The 21,010-nt window shown below is 37.6% G+C and overlaps 2 protein-coding genes across 4 annotated transcripts in view; one reads left to right on the top strand and one right to left on the bottom strand.

The window, feature by feature from the left end:
• The window catches only part of LOC140145873 (AP-1 complex subunit mu-1-like), a 33,855-nt gene extending 31,454 nt beyond the window's left edge, over positions 1-2,401 (bottom strand). For both annotated transcript variants that reach the window (XM_072167570.1, XM_072167571.1), the window contains exon 1: positions 2,245-2,401. In XM_072167570.1, the coding sequence (XP_072023671.1) occupies positions 2,245-2,286 (42 nt within the window). In that variant the 5' untranslated portion in view covers positions 2,287-2,401. The remainder of the gene's footprint in view (positions 1-2,244) is intronic.
• A 5,213-nt stretch (positions 2,402-7,614) lies between these two features.
• On the top strand, positions 7,615-16,008 carry LOC140145872 (uncharacterized). 2 transcript variants are annotated; one of them, XM_072167568.1, is made up of 4 exons: positions 7,615-7,761; positions 11,955-12,266; positions 13,946-14,140; positions 15,448-16,008. In XM_072167568.1, exons 2-4 carry the CDS (start codon positions 11,999-12,001, stop codon positions 15,567-15,569), a joined length of 585 nt encoding a protein of 194 aa, XP_072023669.1. In that variant the 5' UTR covers positions 7,615-7,761; positions 11,955-11,998; the 3' UTR covers positions 15,570-16,008. The 2 variants fall into 2 exon arrangements, with proteins under 2 accessions (XP_072023669.1, XP_072023670.1); XM_072167569.1 differs by having other exon boundaries at positions 7,615-7,766.
• Positions 16,009-21,010: the final 5,002 nt, after the last annotated feature.

Genomic DNA, 21,010 nt, shown 5'->3' with positions numbered 1-21,010 from the left:
AGCACTTTAGCCGCAAGGATTCCCTTTCCTATTTTTAGCAGTTATAAAATCAAGTCATGACGAAATTTGCCATATAAGGTCACTTATTGCTGACGTCATATCAGACTAGCCAATCACACTCGGAAGTCCGCCCTTGGATCGAAAGTGGGAAACCCTTCAAGGCATGTTGTTTACCAGCTGCTGAAAGTAGGGGAAACCCCAACAACCCGATACCGCCGTATAATTGTTTTATTTGTTTACGATAATCAGCTTGAGAAATCATCTAAATTTCATCAGAATATTGATGATGGATGTATACATTGCAAATAGTTTTTTTTTTTTTTTTCATCAAGCGCTGTACTGTGCGGTTTATTTATTTGGCCCACTTTCTTTCTTTCTTTTCCGATTCAAGGCCAATTTCTTTATTATTATTTTTTTCTGACAACCAAAAAAAAAGGGAAAAACAGGGGGGGAAACTATGCGCTAAAATATGAATTTTAAAAGCTATGCACGCTGGTTTCTGAGACAAACTTTTTTTTTTTTTTTTTCTTAGCCTAATATTAAATTTTTTATTTGTTGATATAAACAACTATTAAATGTGAGAAAAGTCGTCAAGTTTAAAAATTGTCAAAACAAAACATGGCTAAGTTATTTTGTCATTGTTTGTACTTTTTAGTGTAACAGTGTGAAAAGAAACTTAAATTATAATGTCATGTTTCCTTTTTGAAAGTTTCTTTCGTGTGAGAATACGAGATAAATAATATCCTTGTGGAAATTACGCTACCCTAAAAATAACTTGCACAAGTATCCAGGTGTGGTCCGGGCACGCCTCAACACGCACACATGGTTTTATGATTACTTGGCGCGATTCCAAAACTTGTTTTGACTGGGCGATGCTGCGCTGTCCTGGATGGATGGTCCACTGATTGACACGTAAACATTCATGTGAAACAAATAATGGAAAATGATGTTGTAAAATATCAAATTAATTGCAAATAATTGAAGTTTACAAACATAACATCGAACAGAGGAGGACAACATAATGATTGGTGTGTCGCAATGAAAATACATCGTCACCTCATTCTTCCCATCAGCGAGTCATCAGTTCTCCCACGGTGTTTAAACACCGGCGAGTCTTCAGTTCTCCCACGGTGTTTAAACACCGACGAAAACATGCGAGTCTGGGTTTGCTTCATCGGTTTGCATCGCACAATGAATTTATTCATTTAACTTGTAATGTAAGTTTGATATAACGGGGTTGAAAATTGCATGGATTTATATTTAGACCTAAGTAATATTTAAAACGAAATAGAAAGTTAGGAACTTCAGCTATTAAAATTTAAGCTTCATTAATTGGTGAACGGTGACGTTTAGTGCAACCAACCGGTCGTACTCACGACGGTGGTAGACACCGTACTAGACACCGTACTGGTGCTACGTTGTATGGTATACATGAAGGCCCAATACTCGCTCAATAATTAGGAGACAAAGGAGTCGCGCGCTGCACACACACACAAACGGTGCACCGGAGTCCGCCGGTGTCTATTTTTCGGTGTCGGTGGTCGGTGTGCTTTCATGCTCCGCTACTGCCTACGCAGAGTAGCGTTGTACGCGCGTGTAGTTAGTAGGTATGCTAGGTGAATTCAAATTTGCCATCAAACTGCATCATTTTATATATCAAATTAAAGCTCTTGAGTAAACAAAGCCAAAACTGAAAATCTTTTTTCATAGCACTTTCCGTAGCAAAGTTACATCTTGTCAAAGATTGACTTTCATCAAAAAGATTCAGCTATCAAAATTCCCCAAAACGGCATTTCGGTGGTGTTTCTAGATCTTGACTTAGTCTCATAGCAGCTTTTTTTAATGGAACTGCTATCAAAATCCCTCTAAAATTCCATGTGCGATTGTCTTATCACCATAAAAATCATATATTTGGGTCAAGTGAAGTATAGAAAACATATTTATGTAGGTTTCCTTCTTCGCCAGTTGTTTTAAATTTCTATGTAAATATGCATTGACATTGTCGTGAATTTGGCTGACTAGCAAATGTGTTAACTAAGGTTTGCCTGGCCGGGATACCTATCGTTAGCATGATTAGTCGCGGAGTAACAAGCGGAGTTGAATGTTCCACAATGTCCACGAATTCGATAATTTTTCTATAGTAACTAGTTCTAGTAGAGAAATAGAATTTATTTTATAATTTTAATTTATTTTAAGCTTAACAAACATGCATCGCTAGTGTTGAATGTTTCGACGTTTCTTTACCTTTCCCTTCAAATCTAAGAAGAATATTGCAGACAGCGACATGATTATAACGTCTACTCTTGAGTTTTACTCTAAAATTGCAATTCAGAGTCAGACAAACACGAAACAGATGTGTAAATTATCACACGCCTTGTCTACATCATCATCATCGTCTCGGTGCGGCACTGCTATATACCGGTAGTCTCATGCTGTACGTCATTATGTTAATATGAATATTAATGAGTAATATCAGGGCCACTTTCGGGACAGCCAGTGGCATATTAAACCACTCCGACACCATGATGCAGTACAGTATGGCGCGCGATGGCTGGGGCGGGGGCTGGGGTGTCTCCGAGTGGGTTTTTCTGGCTGGGTATTTTGGTTAGAAATAAAATAGTAGTTCATAATATTCTAAGGTAATTGGTAGAGACGATTCGAAGAGTTGACACGACATTTTTCTCCATCGCTGCTCGCTCGCACAATGAGCAGTTGGCATGAACTGCCCATGCAATATGGTATCAATAGGTCTATCGGGTATCACACACCTATACAGTAGGCTACGCTACGTAAAACCCGGTAAAACCCAGTAAATGTGATCGGGAGGGGCCCAGAAATATTCTTGACATTATCTTATTAATTTAGGTCAACTGACATGTTTGGTGATAGGGCTGTAAGTAAAATTTTGGGGAAACAACAATAAAATTGCAATGTGGCTCAAAATTTTTTCTATATTTCTATCACTGCAACGAATGCAAGAGAAGACCAATAGCCTAAGGGACGCACCATAAGATATAAAGGGGGGGCTTGATAGTTTTATGGAAAAAATTGTCTCGCCATCTGAGCAATTCAGATTGAGCAAAAAAAAGAAAAGATTTCATGTCAAGGGTAGAAAAAAAATCACAGTTTCATTAAAATTGACGGCCTATTTGATTAGTTTGGCTTAAAATTGCAATAATTTTCTCGCGCTTTGCGCGAATTGGTCGGATGTCCAGTTTAGACCTAATCCACGCATCCACGGGAGTCAGGCTGTACTGGTGTCATTTAACCTAAAGATACTTTAGTAATGCTTTTTACGTCACGTGAGAATTTAGGTGCTAGGGCCTATATAAAACGTTAAAATGGTAAAAATATAGACTTAGGCGGCCTATATCATAAACAACATTATAAAGTTGTTTAACCAATCCAACACAAATTGCTGAAAATAGAGAACTTAACGATGATAACAAAAAATTGAGTCTCATGTTTAAAATGAAAAAATTGCTTCACCGAGGTGTTAAAAAAACCCAAAATTGCTTCACCGAGGTGTTAAAATAATGCTTTACCGAGGTGCTAAACAAATCGACCCTACCCAGTCGACAGTCCCCCATTGGTATCTATTGGTGCGTCCCTAACTGTCGTGTAACTTGTATTTCGCGTAGACGTTCAAGGCCATGTCAGTATGTGGGTGTTGCCACATTGAAGTAGTTAAAATAAATGAAACTAGTTTTCCTCTTCGAAATCGAATTGCTATTTTCAGTACCCGGTCATTTTTCTACGCCATGTTATATAGGCTCAGTATCATAATCACTCATTATTCTATAAAGCTGCCTACCTACCGCAAGATTAAACAAACAAATATTTTATATAATATGCCTAATAATAAGAGCTCACAGACTCACTGGTAGTCTTGGGTTGTTTGTGAAGAAGACATTGCTAGGCAGAATAAAAAAGACCCCATATGATGTCGACTGTCTCATGATAATAGTTCATAAATATTGTTTATAAAGAAGCCCCCCCTCACTATATTTAAAGATAAAGAAATACCCTTTTATTTTATGGATAATAAAATGTCAAACTCTCCGGTAGTCTCATGTCTAAATGAATCCCTCTATGCACACAGATATAGGCCTATCCCAGCAAACACAAAAACGTTTTAAAAACATTTTAAATAAGTTATATTTTGGCTTTTGGTATAGGCAAAAACGTTTTAATAACATTAAAATGTCGGGTTATATAAAGATCATGATAACGTTTTAAAACGTTTTGTATGAAAACACACTACAGCAATATTTTTAAATGTTTTCAAAAAATGTTATTGTAAACTATTTTTGCAAACATTTCTGCCAAATATTGTGTCAATACTTAAATAACATTATGTTAAAATGTTTGAACCCAGCAAACACAGAAATGTTCTTAAAATGTTTTTTCAAAACCTTTTAATAACATTTAAATGTCGGGTTATATAAAGGTCATGAAAACGTTTTTAAAACGTTTTTGAAAATATTTTGGGCAAACAATATTTTTTCAACCCGAAAATAACATTTTGTTTAGAATGTTTTGTATCAAGTTTTCAAGAATGTTTTTGGAATGTTATTAAAACGTTTTTATACCCTTTATATAACCCGACATTTAAACGTTTTCTGTAAAACATTTTTGTTTGTTGAGCAGTAGATTATCAAAAAATGTTTTTCAAGGTTATGAAAACGTTTTATACTCTTAATATACCCTTTATATAACCCGACATTTCAACGTTTTCTGACAACCTTTTATAACCTTTTGCGAATGATGTCGAAAACGTTTTGTGTTTGCTGGGATCACGGACATGATAGAAAGACCCCCTATATCGACCGGTAGTCTCATGTTAATGAAAAAAATATACTCATGGACACAGTGATAGAAGACACCCTATATCGACCGGTAGTCTCGTGTCTATGAAATAAATATCACGGATATGATAGGAAGACCCCCTATGTCGACCGGTAGTCTCATGTTAATGAAATCAATATCACGGACATGATAGAAAGGCCCCCTATATCGACCGGTAGTCTCATGTTAATGAAAAAATATACTAATGGACATGATAGAAGACCCCCTATATCGCCCGGTAGTCTCATGTTAATGTAAAAATATACTCATGGACATGATAGAAGACCCCTATATCGACCGGTAGTCTCATGTTAATAAAAAAATATACTCATGGACATGATAAAAGACCCCCTATATCGCCCGGTAGTCTCATGTTAATGAAAACAATATACTCATGGACATGATAGAAGACCCCCTATGTCGACCGGTAGTCTCATGTTAATGAAAAAATATACTCATGGACATGATAGAAGACCCCCTATATCGCCTGGTAGTCTCATGTTAATGTAAAAATATACTCATGGACATGATAGAAGACCCCTATATCGACCGGTAGTCTCATGTTAATAAAAAAATATACTCATGGACATGATAAAAGACCCCCTATATCGCCCGGTAGTCTCATGTTAATGAAAAAAATATACTCATGGACATGATAGAAGACCCCCTATGTCGACCGGTAGTCTCATGTTAATGAAAAAATATACTCATGGACATGATAGAAAACCCCCTATATCGCCCGGTAGTCTCATGTTAATGAAAAAATATACTCATGGACATGATAGAAAACCCCCTATATCGCTTGGTAGTCTCATGTTAATGAAAAATATACTCATGGACATGATAGAAGACCCCCTATATCGCCCGGTAGTCTCATGTTAATGTAAAAATATACTCATGGACATGATAGAAGACCCCCTATATCGCCCGGTAGTCTCATGTTAATGTAAAAATATACTCATGGACATGATAGAAGACCCCCTATATCGACCGGTAGTCTCATGTTAATGAAAAAATATACTCATGGACATGATAAAAGACCCCTATATCATGTCTTGGTAGTCTCATGTTAATGAAAAATATACTCATGGACATGATAGAAGTCCCTATATGTCGACCGGTAGTCTCATGTTAATGAAAACTATTTCACGAACATGATAGAAAGCCCCCATATATCACCCGGTAGTCTCATGTTAATAAAAAAAAAAACTCACGGACGTGATAGAAAGACCCCCTATATTGCCCGGTAGTGAAATAAATATCACGGACATGATAGGAAGACCCACTATGTCGATATGCCTATAGGGGGTCTTTCTATCATGTCCGTGATATTTTTTTCATTGACATGAGACTACCGGGCGATATAGGGGTCTTTCTATAATGTCCGTTTATTTCATTAACAAGAGACTACCAGGCGATATAGATGTCCGTGACTTTTGTTCATTAACATGAGACTACCCGGCGACATAGGGGGTCTTTCCATCATGGCCGTGATATTTTTTTCATTGACATGAGACTACCGGGCGATATAGGGGGTCTTTATATCATGTCCGTGATATTTGTTTTCATTAACATGAGACTAGCGGGCGATATAGGGGTCTTTTATCATGTCCGTGATATTTTTTTCATTAACATGAGACTACCGGGCGATATAGGGGTCTTTCTATAATGTCCGTGATATATTTTTTCATTAACATGAGACTACCCCGGGGGGGGGGGTGCACTCCACATTTGGAGGTGACGCGTATGTAGGGCTCTTTCTTGCATGTCCGTGATATTTTTTTCATTAACATGAGCCTACCGGGCGATATAGGGGGTCTTTCTATAATGTCCGTGATATTTGTTTTCATTGTCATGAGACTAGCGGGCGATATAGGGGGTCTTTCTATCATGTCCGTGATATATTTTTTCATTAACTTGAGACTATCGGGCGATATAGGGAGTCTTTCTATAATGTCCGTGATATTTGTTTTCATTAACATGAGGCTAGCGGGCGATATAGTGGGTCTTTCTATCATGTATGGATCTCGAGGATCTCGATACAATTTAAGAAAACAAACTTTCTTTATTTCTTCTTTCTTTTCTTTTCTCATTCTTATTTTCTTTCTTTCTTAAAATAATAAGAATAGCATGCGTATCAAATTAATAAACAAGACGACTTTGGCAAGTCTAATTTACCTCTGCCAAAGTTCAAAGATGCGCGCCGCATAGCATTGTTATGGTATTATAACACTAAACTCCTTTACGTTTCAAACGAGAGGTAATTTTCAAGGTAAATATACCTGCATTTCAGTGTGAATGATTATTTAGTGGTGTGCGCCTGTATACTAGTGGCGCTATTTGACTAAGTTGCCAGTTTATTATTAGGTCATATAAACCCGATCTTGGTAAAATTCTCATTATTATTCATTAGATGACGCACGACATGAGACTACCGGTATATAGCCAAAGCCCGTCTCGGTGGCCATTAATTTTTCCTGAATTAGAGTTTCTAGTTTCTTTCGAGTTAGTAGCCAAAATCCCAAATCAAAACAACAGTTTTTTCCTTAATATTTTGTACAAATTCGATAATTTAGCTCTCAAATGCACATGTACTAATGTTGTATTTATTTCAGGAACAATTATTTTCAATAACGAATGTAACATTGTGCATTTTATTTGATAATTTTACTGAACAAAAACACAAACATATGGGCGTGTACGCATGCCTAGATCAATTTAAAGAAAGTTTGTTGACCCATGACCTCATTCTGACATGTGGTTTTATCATTGATGTTTGTTTACTTTCTGAAACAGCGGGCCATAATAGAGGGACGTTCTTTGACCTGGATTGGAGAAAACGGAACCATGGACTTCGATCAGATCTATTGTAACTATTAAAAATAGATATTCGAAGAGAATGACGAACTTTTGGTAAGGTAGGGGTAATCATAATAATTTGTATTGAATGAATATTATTATTGGTGCAAGCTTGCATGCAGCTGTGTGCTAATTATGCTAGCTGGCAAGCTGCTGCAGCTCTACACCCCGGCTCTACACCCATCGAATGTGTGTCATCAGCCCTCAGATCGGCCCTCAGACACACACACACAGGCATAGAGTTGTGCAGTAGCATGTTTTGTTGACATTTTTTGTCAATGTTTACATCAATGACAGAAGTACTCCCATAATTGAAAACTCAAATTATACAAAGGACATCAGTTGGCAATCTTAATGTTATGCAATCAAGTTTACAACACATCAGTCTTACAATGGGCAAAAAGTTACTGAGTCACGCCATTCAAGTGCTAATATTGATTACTTCAAGTGGCCTACTGGAGTGACCAGATATGACCCTGTATGATTTTCATGTTATTTTGCAATACCAAAACCATGTTTTCCTTGATTTTGGTATGAAATTGGGCAAATAGAATTCAATGTCATGTCAATTTGGAGTTATTAAGGGCAACTAAAACTGATGTGAGGTAAGTTTTATCTGTTTGGAATCTGCATTGACTATTCTGAAGGAATTACTGCAATGTAAACAAACTAACTCATGGCCCATATGGACATTGTGTACTGGTTTTCAGTACCCTGTTTTCCATGGGTGACTGTAGGAACCCATGGATTCGATCCATGTACTGCAGCTCCAGGCTCAAGCTTCAGCTGATCTTGTCAACTCTTCTGGTAGTGGTTAACAACACAGTATTTTTATAATAATATTAATATTACTGACTGTGCATGTATATGGTGTGTGTTTTTAATATGAATGTGAATGATCATGATTCATTGATTGATGATGTGTTACAAACTCTCTCATCATGCTCATGTGTTCTGACTCTCAGACTTAGAAAGCTTAAATTTGTGCAAAGCTAAGGAAAGGAGCTAAGAAGACGGGTGCTGAGCATGATACAGTACAGCCTACAGCCTACAGGTGCAGTTGTACAGGTATCAGTCACAGTATAATCATGGATGATCGCCCGGAATGATTGTACACGCGCTAGCACTAGCAATACGTGTGAAGCTTTTGATGAATCATGAGAGCGTATTTTCTAGTACGGTATAAAAATTATAAGCGTAAATCGCCTGTTTTAGTTTTTATTGTGTTTAATTGAATGCACTTATCTCTGCACTGGCTGCTGAGGCAATCTGTTGCCGAGATGCCAAACTTTTGACACGGTGGTACCATTACATTGTAACTGTTTATAGCTCCGACTTGGCAATAGTAATTACATGTATGTGCTCGTCAAAGTAGGTTGACTTACTTTGTTACAGCAATACTAGCAAAATCAGGTTCCTGACCCTGGCTGAAGCTAGTTCGCAAGTCGCAATACAAACTTAAAAAACCAGGCAAAACAGACGTGTCATTTATCGGTGACATTTTTGTTTTATGCAATGCCCTATTATTGATCAACTACGGTATAGGTTCCCTGTAGGGTGCACACCAGTAAATAGCTCCCATTGACTTTCTGTACAAACAGGGTCCAGGAAAACGTCATTTTCTTGACTCCAGAGCGACTCAGTTCTTCAAAACTTACCCTTTCTGCAAGTCGAAGGTCAGATGAAGTCATCTATTGTAGAAATTATATACGGAGTCCAGCATTTTTTTTTTTTTTTTTTTTTACTAGATCACCCTATAGCCCATACAGCGCACACCACCTCACGAATTGCTTGGTGTTTCTGAAATGTAACACATTTTGAAAGTTTAGCCAAATTGTAATAAAAAGTCATATCCTGCTCATTTTTCACAGACAATCTATTTCCCAGGCCTAAATGAGGATTAAATATGAATCGGGGCCTAATAGTTGGGTTTTAAGCCTTTTCTAATGGATTTAATTCAGTCGCATTGCACGTTTCCTCGTTTGAAACACTGATTTTTTTTCTCCCAGGGTGTAGGAGACTTGTATTTACTGGTGTGAACTCTGTACTAGGCTGAGCCTTTAAAAAATATGGTACAACTTAGGGCCTAGTAGACCTTTAGGTCTTGTAAGTGGCTTCAGATTAAGTGCTTGATCAGGTTGACAGTTTTATTTTGTGTTTTAAAAATTGAATCAGTGGTGCAGCTGTAGATTTTTAAATACGTGGGAAGCCAGAGATCTAGGGACAAACTTTTTGACCATCATTGTTTTAGTGTTTTCTTGGTAAAAAGAATAAGTTTGCCTCTCAAACATTTTTATGTTGGGTTTTGTGTGTGTGTGTACAAAACATGTATATGCTTAGACCTCGACCACTTTTCTTGTTTTTTGCTGCAATGCAGCCAAAAAAAAAAAAAAAAGCCTGCAAAAAGGCCTAGTATGTAGGGCTATACATCAGTCTAGGTGCTATGGCTTTCACTTTATACCTATAGATGCACATGGGTTTGAGAGACAACCCTTTTTTACTTGACCTTTTTTACTTATGAGTCATTCCATGTCAACTCACCCAAATTTCTGAAAAGTTGGCAGGTGACCCCTTCAGAATTTGATGTTGCTCCATCAAAGTGTTCCATTTTGGTCACAATGAATTCACTGAAAACGGCAACTCGATAGTCCATATCGTTTTTGCGCTACAGCCTCTGGAAATTTTGCCAGGACCCCCCTCTTTTGCTCTCTCGTCCCACGTCGCTGAAAAGTTGCATGTTTATATCCTCATAATTTTGTAACAAAAGAGGGTATGAAGCTGCAAATTACTATTCTGGGTAACTTTTACCCAAATTTTCAGATTCTGCCACCAAAAACACTGTATCTGCCTTAGTTCTTAAACAACTAAGCCCCTCAAAATGCCCTTTTGTCATGCCAAAGTGCTGAAAAGTCCATGTTTGCGCCCTCCTAGAACAAATATACAGCATCCCAGAATGCCCCAATTACAGGATTGTAATATTTAAGTGCATATGTGCTACTACAAGCCAGAACAGCATTTTGAAACAATTAGTTTGGAATTAGGTGGGGTTAAAAGTTGGGTCCATGGCAAAAAAATCTTAAAATAGCGCCCTCTCCCAAGGGGCGGTTGACCTTGTGGACAGTTCGCCAAGGTCATGAAACTAATAGGATTGAATCATGTTGACCCAAACTTACAGTGTGCCAGATGGCAACTTCCTGACAGAACTCCTTCATAGTTAAGGAACCCCTCAAACATTGACCATTTTTCACAAAAATTTAGCCCAAAGTAGCCAAATTCAGCAGCCTTTCACTCCAAAGTTGTAAATTGTTTTCAATGGGGGTCACCTGACATGTCTCATAGAAATTTGTGTGAATGCATTTTAGATGATGCTGATTTCATCTATGATAGTCTGTAAGTATGAAAAAATTTTCAGTCAAAATAGGCCTACTAGTCATATTTTGCGAATTTTAAGTTATAGGTTGCTGAATTCAGCAACTTTTGGCTGAAGAAATGGTGAAAATGGGCAATGTTTGAAGGGTTCCCTAACTATGAGGGAGTTTCATCAGGAAGTTGCCATTTGGCACACAGTAAGGATGGATCAACATAATTCTATCCTGTAAGTTTCTTGACCTTGACGAACTGTCCACAAGGTCAACCGTCCCATGGGAGAGGGCGCTATTCTGAAATTTTTGCTCTGGACCCAACTTTTAACCCCATCTAATTCCAAACTAACTGTATAAAAATGTTATGCTGGCTTGTAGTAGCACATATGCACCTAGATATTACAATCCTGCAATTGGAATATAGTGAGGTGCTGCATAATGGGTTGTATGAGGGCACAAACATGGACTTTCAGCACTAACGCATGTCAAAAGGGCATTTTGAGTGGCTCCGTGTGTCAAAAGTAGGGCAGATACAATGTTACTGATGGCAGAATCTGAATTATTGGGTGTAAGTTACCCAGAATAGTAATTTGTAGCTTCATACCACCTTTTGTTACAAAATTATGAGGAAATAAACATACAACTTTTCAGCGGCGAGCCGCGCTAGAGCAAAAGAGGGGGGTCCTGACAAATTTTCCAGAGGCTGTAGCGCAAAAACGACAAGGACTATCAAGTTCCCGTTTTCAGTGAATTCATTGTGACCAAAATGGAACACTTTGATGGAGTAATATCAAATTCTGAAGGGGTCACCTGCCAACCACTGGGTGAGTTGGCATGGAATGACTCTTATGACAGTGGACCTTTCTCTTTATTCTTCAACTCTAGATTGCATTTCATCATCGTCATCATTCCAACGTACAACCTATAAAATGGCTGCCAACAGCTTCACCATGCAAAGCCCTGCAGGGAACCCCTTCAACACTTCAGGACCCTCGCCTTTCCATATCAATACACAGCCACTGAGCAGCAGCTATGGAGTGTCCTCAACTTCTGCCGTCAGTGGGTTGGGAGGACAACAGATGAATGAGGAGGTGTTATGTTCAATGAAGAGGAGGAGAGTGGAAGAGGAAGCTATGGAAGGATCTCCTCTAAGACAATGCCAATGTGGCCAATCAGCTGAAGTTACTGCATACAGAGGTATGAGTATTCATGAGCCAACTGAGTGTTTTTATACATATTACCCATCCACATTAGCTAGATCTTTTTCAGGGGGGGCAAAAGGATGGGGTGGGTAAAGCAACTTTCAATGGGGGGAAAAGTTTATGAAAATTGTCAAAAAACAAAAAAAAAATGAAAAAAAAACATAACAATCTTAAATATCATGGCATCCAGCATCACAGGGGGCAGCTGATGACCCCTTGCTAAGGCTTACTCCCCTACCAACCTTGGCTACGCCACTGTTCATCCATATGGATTTGGTATTTTGAAAATATATGTGGTATACCCAGGGATCAATAATAGGACCCCTGATGTTGATAGACATGGGATTCTGATGGTAACTTCAAGTGCATACCAGTTTGCAACAGTTCATTTTTGAATTGCAAAAACTTTCTGGCAAAAACTTTGATCAAAGACAAAGAGCCATTTCAGTTGAAATCCATACCCTCTATCATGCATATCTCTCAAACAGGGGGTGTAAATTTCAGTTGGAGTCACCCATGCATGCTCCATTTGAAATTTACACTCCCTGTATGGAAGATTAAGGTCATGTCTTCCATATAGGGGGTGTATGTATTTCAACTGTAGTAGCCCAATCAGCACCATAATTGAGGAGAAAGAAAGGACAGTTTACCAACCCAAAGTCCGGGCCCAAAGTGCTACAATTAAACAAGACAACAAAGAAACACAAATCCCGCACGGCACACAACCCAAAAAAAGCAAGGGAATGCACTGGTATGGGATTCGAACCCACAACCTTCCGACCTCTAGACGGACGCTCTATCCATTAGGCCACCATAATTGGTAACTCAATATTTGAATACCCGGTAGTATCACAGGATAAATTTTCTTGGTACAGCTCAACTTACCGTACTTTGCCTAACCAGACAGTCCATGCCAAAATTGTTACTACACCTTTACATTTCATCGAATCTCTTTTTGATGTCTGTCATTTTGAACATCACACTTGAAAGATGTATGCTATGTAGAAACTTTATTTTGCAATTTCATAATTTGCATATTAGCATATTTGCAAGAAAAAACATGAAAATCAGTAAATACCTATATTTTTCACAATTTCAATATTTTATTAGAAATTAAGCATGTAGGCCGTTTGTTATGACTTGATGAATGAAGCTGTTAAAACAGATTTTGATATTTTTCCTTATTTTTCCTTTTTTGCCCCAAAATGTGTAAAAATCAACATTTTTGGATGACCTATATTTTCTTTGAATATTTATCAAATTTCTTAATTTAGGTATAATACAGTGCAGAAAAAGATGTCAAAAAAATCTGTTAAAACAGATTTCCAATAAATTGTTCCATTTTCCATTTTGGGTTAAATACTCAATTTTCATGCTGGGATATTTGAAACATAAAATGAAAACATGTCCATTGCACTTTTTCCTCGAGATGTACTATAATATCAAGGTTACGGATATATTATAATCCTTCTTATCTTCACTGATCCATCAGATACCTATTGTTATGAATGATCAATGAAAAGGTTCAGAACTGGGCTACTAATGGTCTGTCAAGTATCTATAGTTATTTTCATGACTGTGTCAACTCAAAAATCATGCAAGGTCGAATGTAGGAAAAGTATGATCAGTTGAGCTGTAATCATAAAAATATTTCTTTTATTTCCATCCATGCAGGTAGAAGATTTGTGCCTGTATCAGGATGTGATAAACTCTACCATTCACAGAATGTGAAACCCAAAGGCGAGACCATGTATGTGCCAATGCCAGATGATATACTCATCAATATGAACAATATAGAACAAGTCAGCTTTGGAAAAGGTGTGTTCTTCCTTGGTGATATAAGTGGCAATTATGTCAAGACGGACCAAGGTATGCGTGTGTCATTTTCCAGTTGAAATCCATACACCCCTTATAGAAGACATGCCCTTAATCTCCTACACATGTAATGTGAATTTCAAAAAGGGTTATCTTGATGGTGGATGATTCCATTTGAAATCTACACCCCCTGTGTGGGAGATTAAGGTCATGTCTACCATAGAGGGTGTATGGATTTCAACATGTTTACCGAAGGGGGTGTAGGAGATTAAGGCATGCATGCCCTTAATCTCTTACACACAGGGCTGGATTTACGTTTTTGGGGGCCCTGGGCCAGGCCAAAATTCGGAGGCCCAAACTCACCGTAAGGAAGGCATGTGCACTCAAGTGGCCAAGTTCTGGTTTACAATTTAAGATTGATTTTATTAGGACATTTGCGCACGAAAAAAGTTAAATTTCAGACAATTTTAGCCCAAAATGAAGGTGAATTTTGCTATGCAATTTTTGGTCCAAAACATTGTGTTTTCAGGCTTAAAAGAAACAATGCACATGGCCACATTGGGGCCCCCAAAATCCCCATCTGGCCCAATGGTAAATCCGGCCCTGCCTACACATGAAGTGTAAATTTCAAATGGGGTTACCTGAATGGCGGGTGATTCTATTTGAAATCTACACCCCCTATGTGATTAAGGTATTGTCTTCCATAGGGGGTGTATGTAGTTCAACTGGAATAGCCCTTCTATATTGGATTATAATGCATGGGGTCATGGGGACCAAAATAATGCACCTGCAGCATTTTTTATCGCCATGGGCCAGGCTATGAGTTTTAAGGTGAGTGAGTGCAAATGCTCGTGGAGGGCACACTTAAAAGTTGCCCATCCGAGTGTGATTTATAGCTCACTTTATAATTCTGCTAGACTCTTTGTAACATTGACAAGTGCAGTATATAGCACACCTGACAGCTCGCTTAACATTTCAAGGAATGGAATTTATTGCATGCCTAGTTTTTTCAAAACTCAAAGCCTGGTGAACTTGAAATTAAATGTACAATAATTTGACCAATCGAGCAATGTAGTACAAGTCTTTGCCTTAGGTACAAAAAGGTTCAAAATCTAATTAAAAATTTTTAATCAATATAATTCACTATAGTATTGAGCAAAAGTTGATAACATTCTGACAGCAGTTCCTTTCTTTTGTTTGTTCTCTCACCCCTATTTTTCTTTTCTCACTTGCAATTTATTTTCTTTTTTGTTTGAGCTATCTTCCTTTTTGTTTTGTGCCTATTTCCTTCCCTTTCTTCTTTTCTTAGCTTCTTTATCTCTTCTTTTATCATTTTGTTTTCCGTTTTTCATTTGTTTTAGGTCACATCATAAATTTATGGCGATATGACACCCCCAACAGACAACTATACATCTCCAGGTCTCTCTTGTTCCTTGACATCATGCTGTTTAATGAGGTCAAAGGGATGCTGCAATGTATGTAAGCTTGTGTGCTTTTGTGATAAGTGTGGCAACATGCAAAAACTGTGGACCAATGACAAAGTGTACTGATCAGTTCAGGTGATTATATTGGTAACAGTGCTTTATCTTGGGTGCATATTTTCACCCAACCAGGTGCTTTTTGTGCCATTTTAAATTGTGGTAAGTTGGGCAATATATAGTTGGGCAGTATTGTTTCCTGTTTACTGCCTCAAAATGGCTGAAAGATGAAGTGCCAAATTAATGAAATTATTTTATGCATTTTTGTGACATTGTGTATAATTGTATGTCATGTGTTTTTAAGGTTTGTATTGCTGAGAGTGGACTAATTGTACACGCCCAACTGTCCATTTTTATGCCTCTCAAATATGCGTTCTTCTACTATTTCCAATCTTTTATAGTAACAGTGTCCAGAAAGTGTGCAAATATTGCATAAAGATAGTTCAAATTTTACAAATGTTTTCACAAAAATCTTGCATGTTTTGTGTAGATATTTAATTGTTGTGTGAAAACAAACTTGAATCATTGGGCTATTCCAGTTGAAATCCATATCACCACCTAAAGAAGGGAGTGGAGATTACAATAGAGACACCCATTCAGATAACCCTATTTGAAATACACACTCCAGGAGAAAAAAAGGTAATCTGTTCCATAGTAGGGGGTGCATGGATTTCAACTGGAATAGCACATATTCTCTTATCTTATCATTATGCGTTGGTGATAGCAAACTTAATTGAACCATTTTCTATCAGCAATGTGTTTCTGGGATTTTTTGAATTGTGAATCTTACAACAACAGCACTTTACTATTTTTTGTTGGAGTTTAGGGGGATGGGAGGGTGTACTCTTAAATATCATGTCAAGGGCTTAATAGAGCCAGAACTAGCTATGTCCACAATTACATGTTACTCATTTCTGCAACAAATGGATGGTTAATAAGCCAAATCGCTATTGTAACTTCCGGGTTTTTTTAGGACACTTTGCCCTTTGACCTATCTGGAAAATTCAGAAAAATTCGGGTTTTGTGCGTACAAAATATAATTTAAAATGTGTTACTAGAATAAAAACAAACTTAAAAAACATTATTATTAAATGAATTAATTATTTAAATATTTTAATGATAACATTATGACAATAATAAATAAATTATTAATAATTACAGCAATTTTCCCGATAGGTCAAAGGACAAAGTGTCCTAAAACTGCAAAAACTGTCCCACAATGCATTGCAAACTTCCAATGCCGATTGGGCTTATTCTGCCCTCCATAGTAAATGCAAATGACTATGGGGTATATGCATGGTCACTTAGACAGTTAGCATGGTTAGTTAGACGCAAGTGACCATGTACATACCCCAAAGTCACTTACATGTACATTATAGAGCGCAGAATTAACCATCCATTTGTTGCCGAAATAAGAATGTAATTGTGGACATAGCTAGTTCTGGCTCTAAGCCCTCGATGTGTTACCAGGGGTTATCATTGTTACCAGGGGGTGGGGGGGGGGCTAACGGGGCTTTTACACCAGTAGTCATATAAATGTCATGTCTTGCTAAATATGGAGCTAAAGGTTATGTATCATTGTGTTATCATATCGGGTGGGGGTGGGGCTGGGGCCTCATGTGTTACAAGGGGTTATCATTGTGTTATATGGGGGACTTCAATTCACCTCCAAGTCACCATAATTTACGGTAGAAAAGTCTGTGATACCATGGGTTGATCATTGTGTTACCATAGGAGGTAATGGCAACTTAAAGGTAAATTGTACCAATGGTAACACAATGATCAACCCATGGTATCACTGACTTTCCTACCGTAAATTATGGTGACTTGGAGGTGAAGTGTAACAATATTAGCCTATCCTTTCCCCTATCCTTTTCAGCAAATGGTGCCAGAAATTGGGACCCTAAACGTGGTCCATGAGGACTTAGCTCTAGTATAGAGCCTTAACATTGCCCAATAGCACAAGTAATTTGAGGTCTGACTACTACCATACCACATACAAGCAATCTGAGTTCTGACTGGGCAGCAGTTGCATCTCGATGTCGGCGCTTATCGCCTCCTCACACCTCGGAGCTGGCGCCTCGATGTCGGCACTCTGGCGTCTCTACTATTTGGACATCGCGATCCGAGGGAACTGACCAAGTTCTATGTGGACTGTGATGTGAAATTGCTCAAGGATGTAAACATGTTAGGTTTGAGTCCCCCCCCCCCCTTGGTGTGGATTTAATCAAAGCTCTGATTGTAATAATTCTACCTCTATTGAGAAGGAAATGACCAAAATCAATTATATCCACTGCCAGTTTTTCTCCCTGGGGTTTGTCTCCCTGGGGGTTGTCTCCCCCCATTTTTTTTATTTGTTTCTCAAATAATTTTGTATTTTGTTGATATGAATGAAAGAGTCCCACCATTTTAAAGTAACATTTTTAATCTTGAATTGCATGTTTTTTTTAATAATATCAATATCTGAAATATATATTTTAAGTATTCTGTACTCTATATTACCAACTAAATTGTATTTTACGTAAAGATCAAATGTACATAATCATGATTTACATATCAGCTATTTTTCATTCAGAATTAACATTTTTATAAGCATTGTATTTCTCAAAATCTCACTGCTGCCATCTCAATTCCAGCTGCATCAAGTCAAGTTTTCTCAAAATAAGAACCACTGAACCTATACTATGCTTGTTTGTACACATTTTAATGCATTTGTTGTGCCGATTCCGAATATGTGACACGATCTGGTCCATGGAAGTCAAGGGAGGCATTTTTGAAAATTGAGTTACTGTAATTATTACATTGCACATACAATAGGCTATCATTTACTGAAAACACCAAAGCTTTAGCATACTTGGTTCTAAAGTTTCAAATTTGCCGCCTTTGGCTACCATGGACCAGATCGTGCCACATACATGTATGGTCATGGAAATTTACATTTCTGAAATTTAAACAAAATTCGACACTTGTCGTCTGCAGTTGACACCCGCGTGGAGATTGTTATGTTCAATCTTGTTAGGCCCATAGCCAAGAGGAGCGCTTTTTTGAGGGAAAATTTCACCATAAGGTCTAATTTTTAGACCCCTCAAAAACAAATAAAGGCCTCAATCTAGCTGTAAATTTTACTAGTTTTGTGTTATATTTCAGTGAAAATTGTTAACATTTATGAAAAGTACATTATACATAATTTGACCCAAAATTAGAACTTTTTGTTTGGAATATTTCAAAATCTTCCACACCATTTCCTCTTTTGTATGGATTTGGACCTGGTAATCATGTTGCATTTCTTAAGTTTACCTCGGGGGCAGGGGAGTACTGTGGATTTCAAATGGATTTATAGCTCAAAATTAAACACTATACATAATTGATCAAGTTTTCAAAACTATCAAGAAATTAACGTTGGCGAAGTAACTTTTCTTCCATATACTTGTCTTCCATATTTTGCTTAATTATTGAATTCAAAGTGGTTTTTGAATTTGACTACCTTGATTGTTTAGCAGATTGTACACAGCATACACAGTAAACACCACACAAGCAGACAGTACACACTTTATCAAGTGGTCTTATCAGTGGGGCCACTGGTAATTTCAACTTGTAGATCATCTGCATACAATGACTTTCAAAAAGTGCCCAAAGCAGCTATTTTTCATTAGTGTAAAATGGACCCAAAGCATGTACTATACAATCCTGGAAAAAATAGTTGGCACACTTGTACTAAGCAATTGAAATGTGAGTGTGTGTGCCCTATCAAAATTGGAGAGGCACATGAAACATGCATGCAATATACATGTAAAGCACAGACTTCCCACATATCCAACCCCTCAACACTCCCCATCTTTCAATGTTGGAGAGTTTCACAGACCTAAATGACAACATGGCTTTGTCCAACATTGAATTGAGGGAGCGGGGCACAGATAATACCAAAAGACAGGCAAAGTGTGTCAATATTTTTTCCAGGTTGCCCCTAAGCAAGCTGTGAAAAAGGAGCCCTTTTTTGTACACTGGTGATCGATATACAACTTGAAATACAAGTGGCCTCCCTGTCCAGATTAAGAATCATTGAAATAATAAAATAATGTGCAAAGATTTTTGTTAGCTGCAATTTGATCACTTCTGTACAAAGAAATCTAAAATCTTAGATTTTATGATCTCTTAAAATTGGTGCATGCAGCATGATGTTAACCTAGAGTCCGAAGTTTACCGTTTTCTAAAATCCATTTTCCGTGTTGTAATCTGTGTTGTAAAATTTGTAAATCCGTGTCATGAATAAAGCTTAAAATGTATAAACAATGATATTAATGTCACAATAAAGTGTTCAATATCGCGATCAATATGCTCCGATTGGAATATTCTCACGATAATGGACCGACTATTACGATGTTTGGAGGGATATAGGGGGTTCATGCCTTGGCAATATACCTTTATTTCGGTATTATTGAACTGTATTTTTATCATAAAAATTGACATACACAACTCATGATTGTTTTTAACATTTATTTCTCTTATCTTTTAACAATTTTGTCACATCATACAAAAATGTCATTTTCCGTGTTGAACCTCCGATTCCGTGAATTTCTTCCGTTTTCCGTAAAACAGAAAACTTCGGACTCTAGGTTAACCTCACACAAGAGGCTGACCTGTACATAGTTCAATTAAGTGAGTCTTTGGTTTTGGTTTTCAACTCATAATTGTACTACATGTATCTAAAATTCCATTGGTTGCATTCCAAATCATGTATGTAATGGAAGTTCTATGGCATAAGAAATATATCAATTTTCTACCATGTATTGTAACAGTAAATTTCTATGCAATTCAAATTATTGTGATGTATGGTGGTTATAATGGAAGAAAATAAATTTTATCTTATGTGATGGAAACAAGTTTTTGTCTATAGATTTCCTTTGTGTTTCTTGAAATGATACAAGTTACATGGCAAAATAATGTGGAGGTACACTATTTTGCTCTTCACGAGAGACATGCAGAAACAGCACAGGTGTGGGAGAGCGTGGCGCAATGGTTAGAGTACTTGCCTTTAGTGCATGAGGTACCGGGTTCCATTCCCGGCGGTGGCGATTTGCTGGGATATTGACTTAGAAAAAAAAAGTCTGAAATTAATTGGCAACCTCTGTAGATTAAATTCAGACTTCCGCGCTCCCCATGATTCATTTAGATTTGGTTAAGTGAATCATGAAAGTACTCCGTCCTTCGGAGGGGACGTTAAGCCGTCGGTCCCGTGAGCAGAGAGCCATACCTGTACCTGTTCCCAACCCGTCCCGGTTTTCAAATGGACCCCAATGGAAATAAGCTTCAATAGAGGCTATCTTGGGTTATCCAGGGTTGTCAAAAACCCGAACAAATCAAATAAAAAATAAAAAAATCAAGTCGAATTGTTCTAGATGCCACTTTCTATTTGCACACAAAATACAAGAAATGGTAGAAGTGCCTG

The sequence above is a fragment of the Amphiura filiformis genome, chromosome 2 (genome assembly GCF_039555335.1).
Source record: "Amphiura filiformis chromosome 2, Afil_fr2py, whole genome shotgun sequence".
NCBI lineage: Eukaryota > Metazoa > Echinodermata > Ophiuroidea > Amphilepidida > Amphiuridae > Amphiura > Amphiura filiformis.
The sequence above is the reverse complement of the archived record's forward strand: the minus strand, read 5'-3'. Positions and strand labels throughout refer to the sequence as shown.

What these genes read in the sequence shown, in the direction of transcription:
- LOC140145872 (XM_072167568.1), top strand. Translation starts at nt 11,999, where the DNA reads ATGGCTGCCAACAGCTTCACCATGCAAAGCCCTGCAGGGAACCCCTTC. An exon ending in TGAAGTTACTGCATACAGAG is followed by an intron (nt 12,267 to 13,945) that starts GTATGAGTATTC and finishes CCATCCATGCAG; the next exon opens with GTAGAAGATTTGTGCCTGTA. An exon ending in TTATGTCAAGACGGACCAAG is followed by an intron (nt 14,141 to 15,447) that starts GTATGCGTGTGT and finishes CATTTGTTTTAG; the next exon opens with GTCACATCATAAATTTATGG.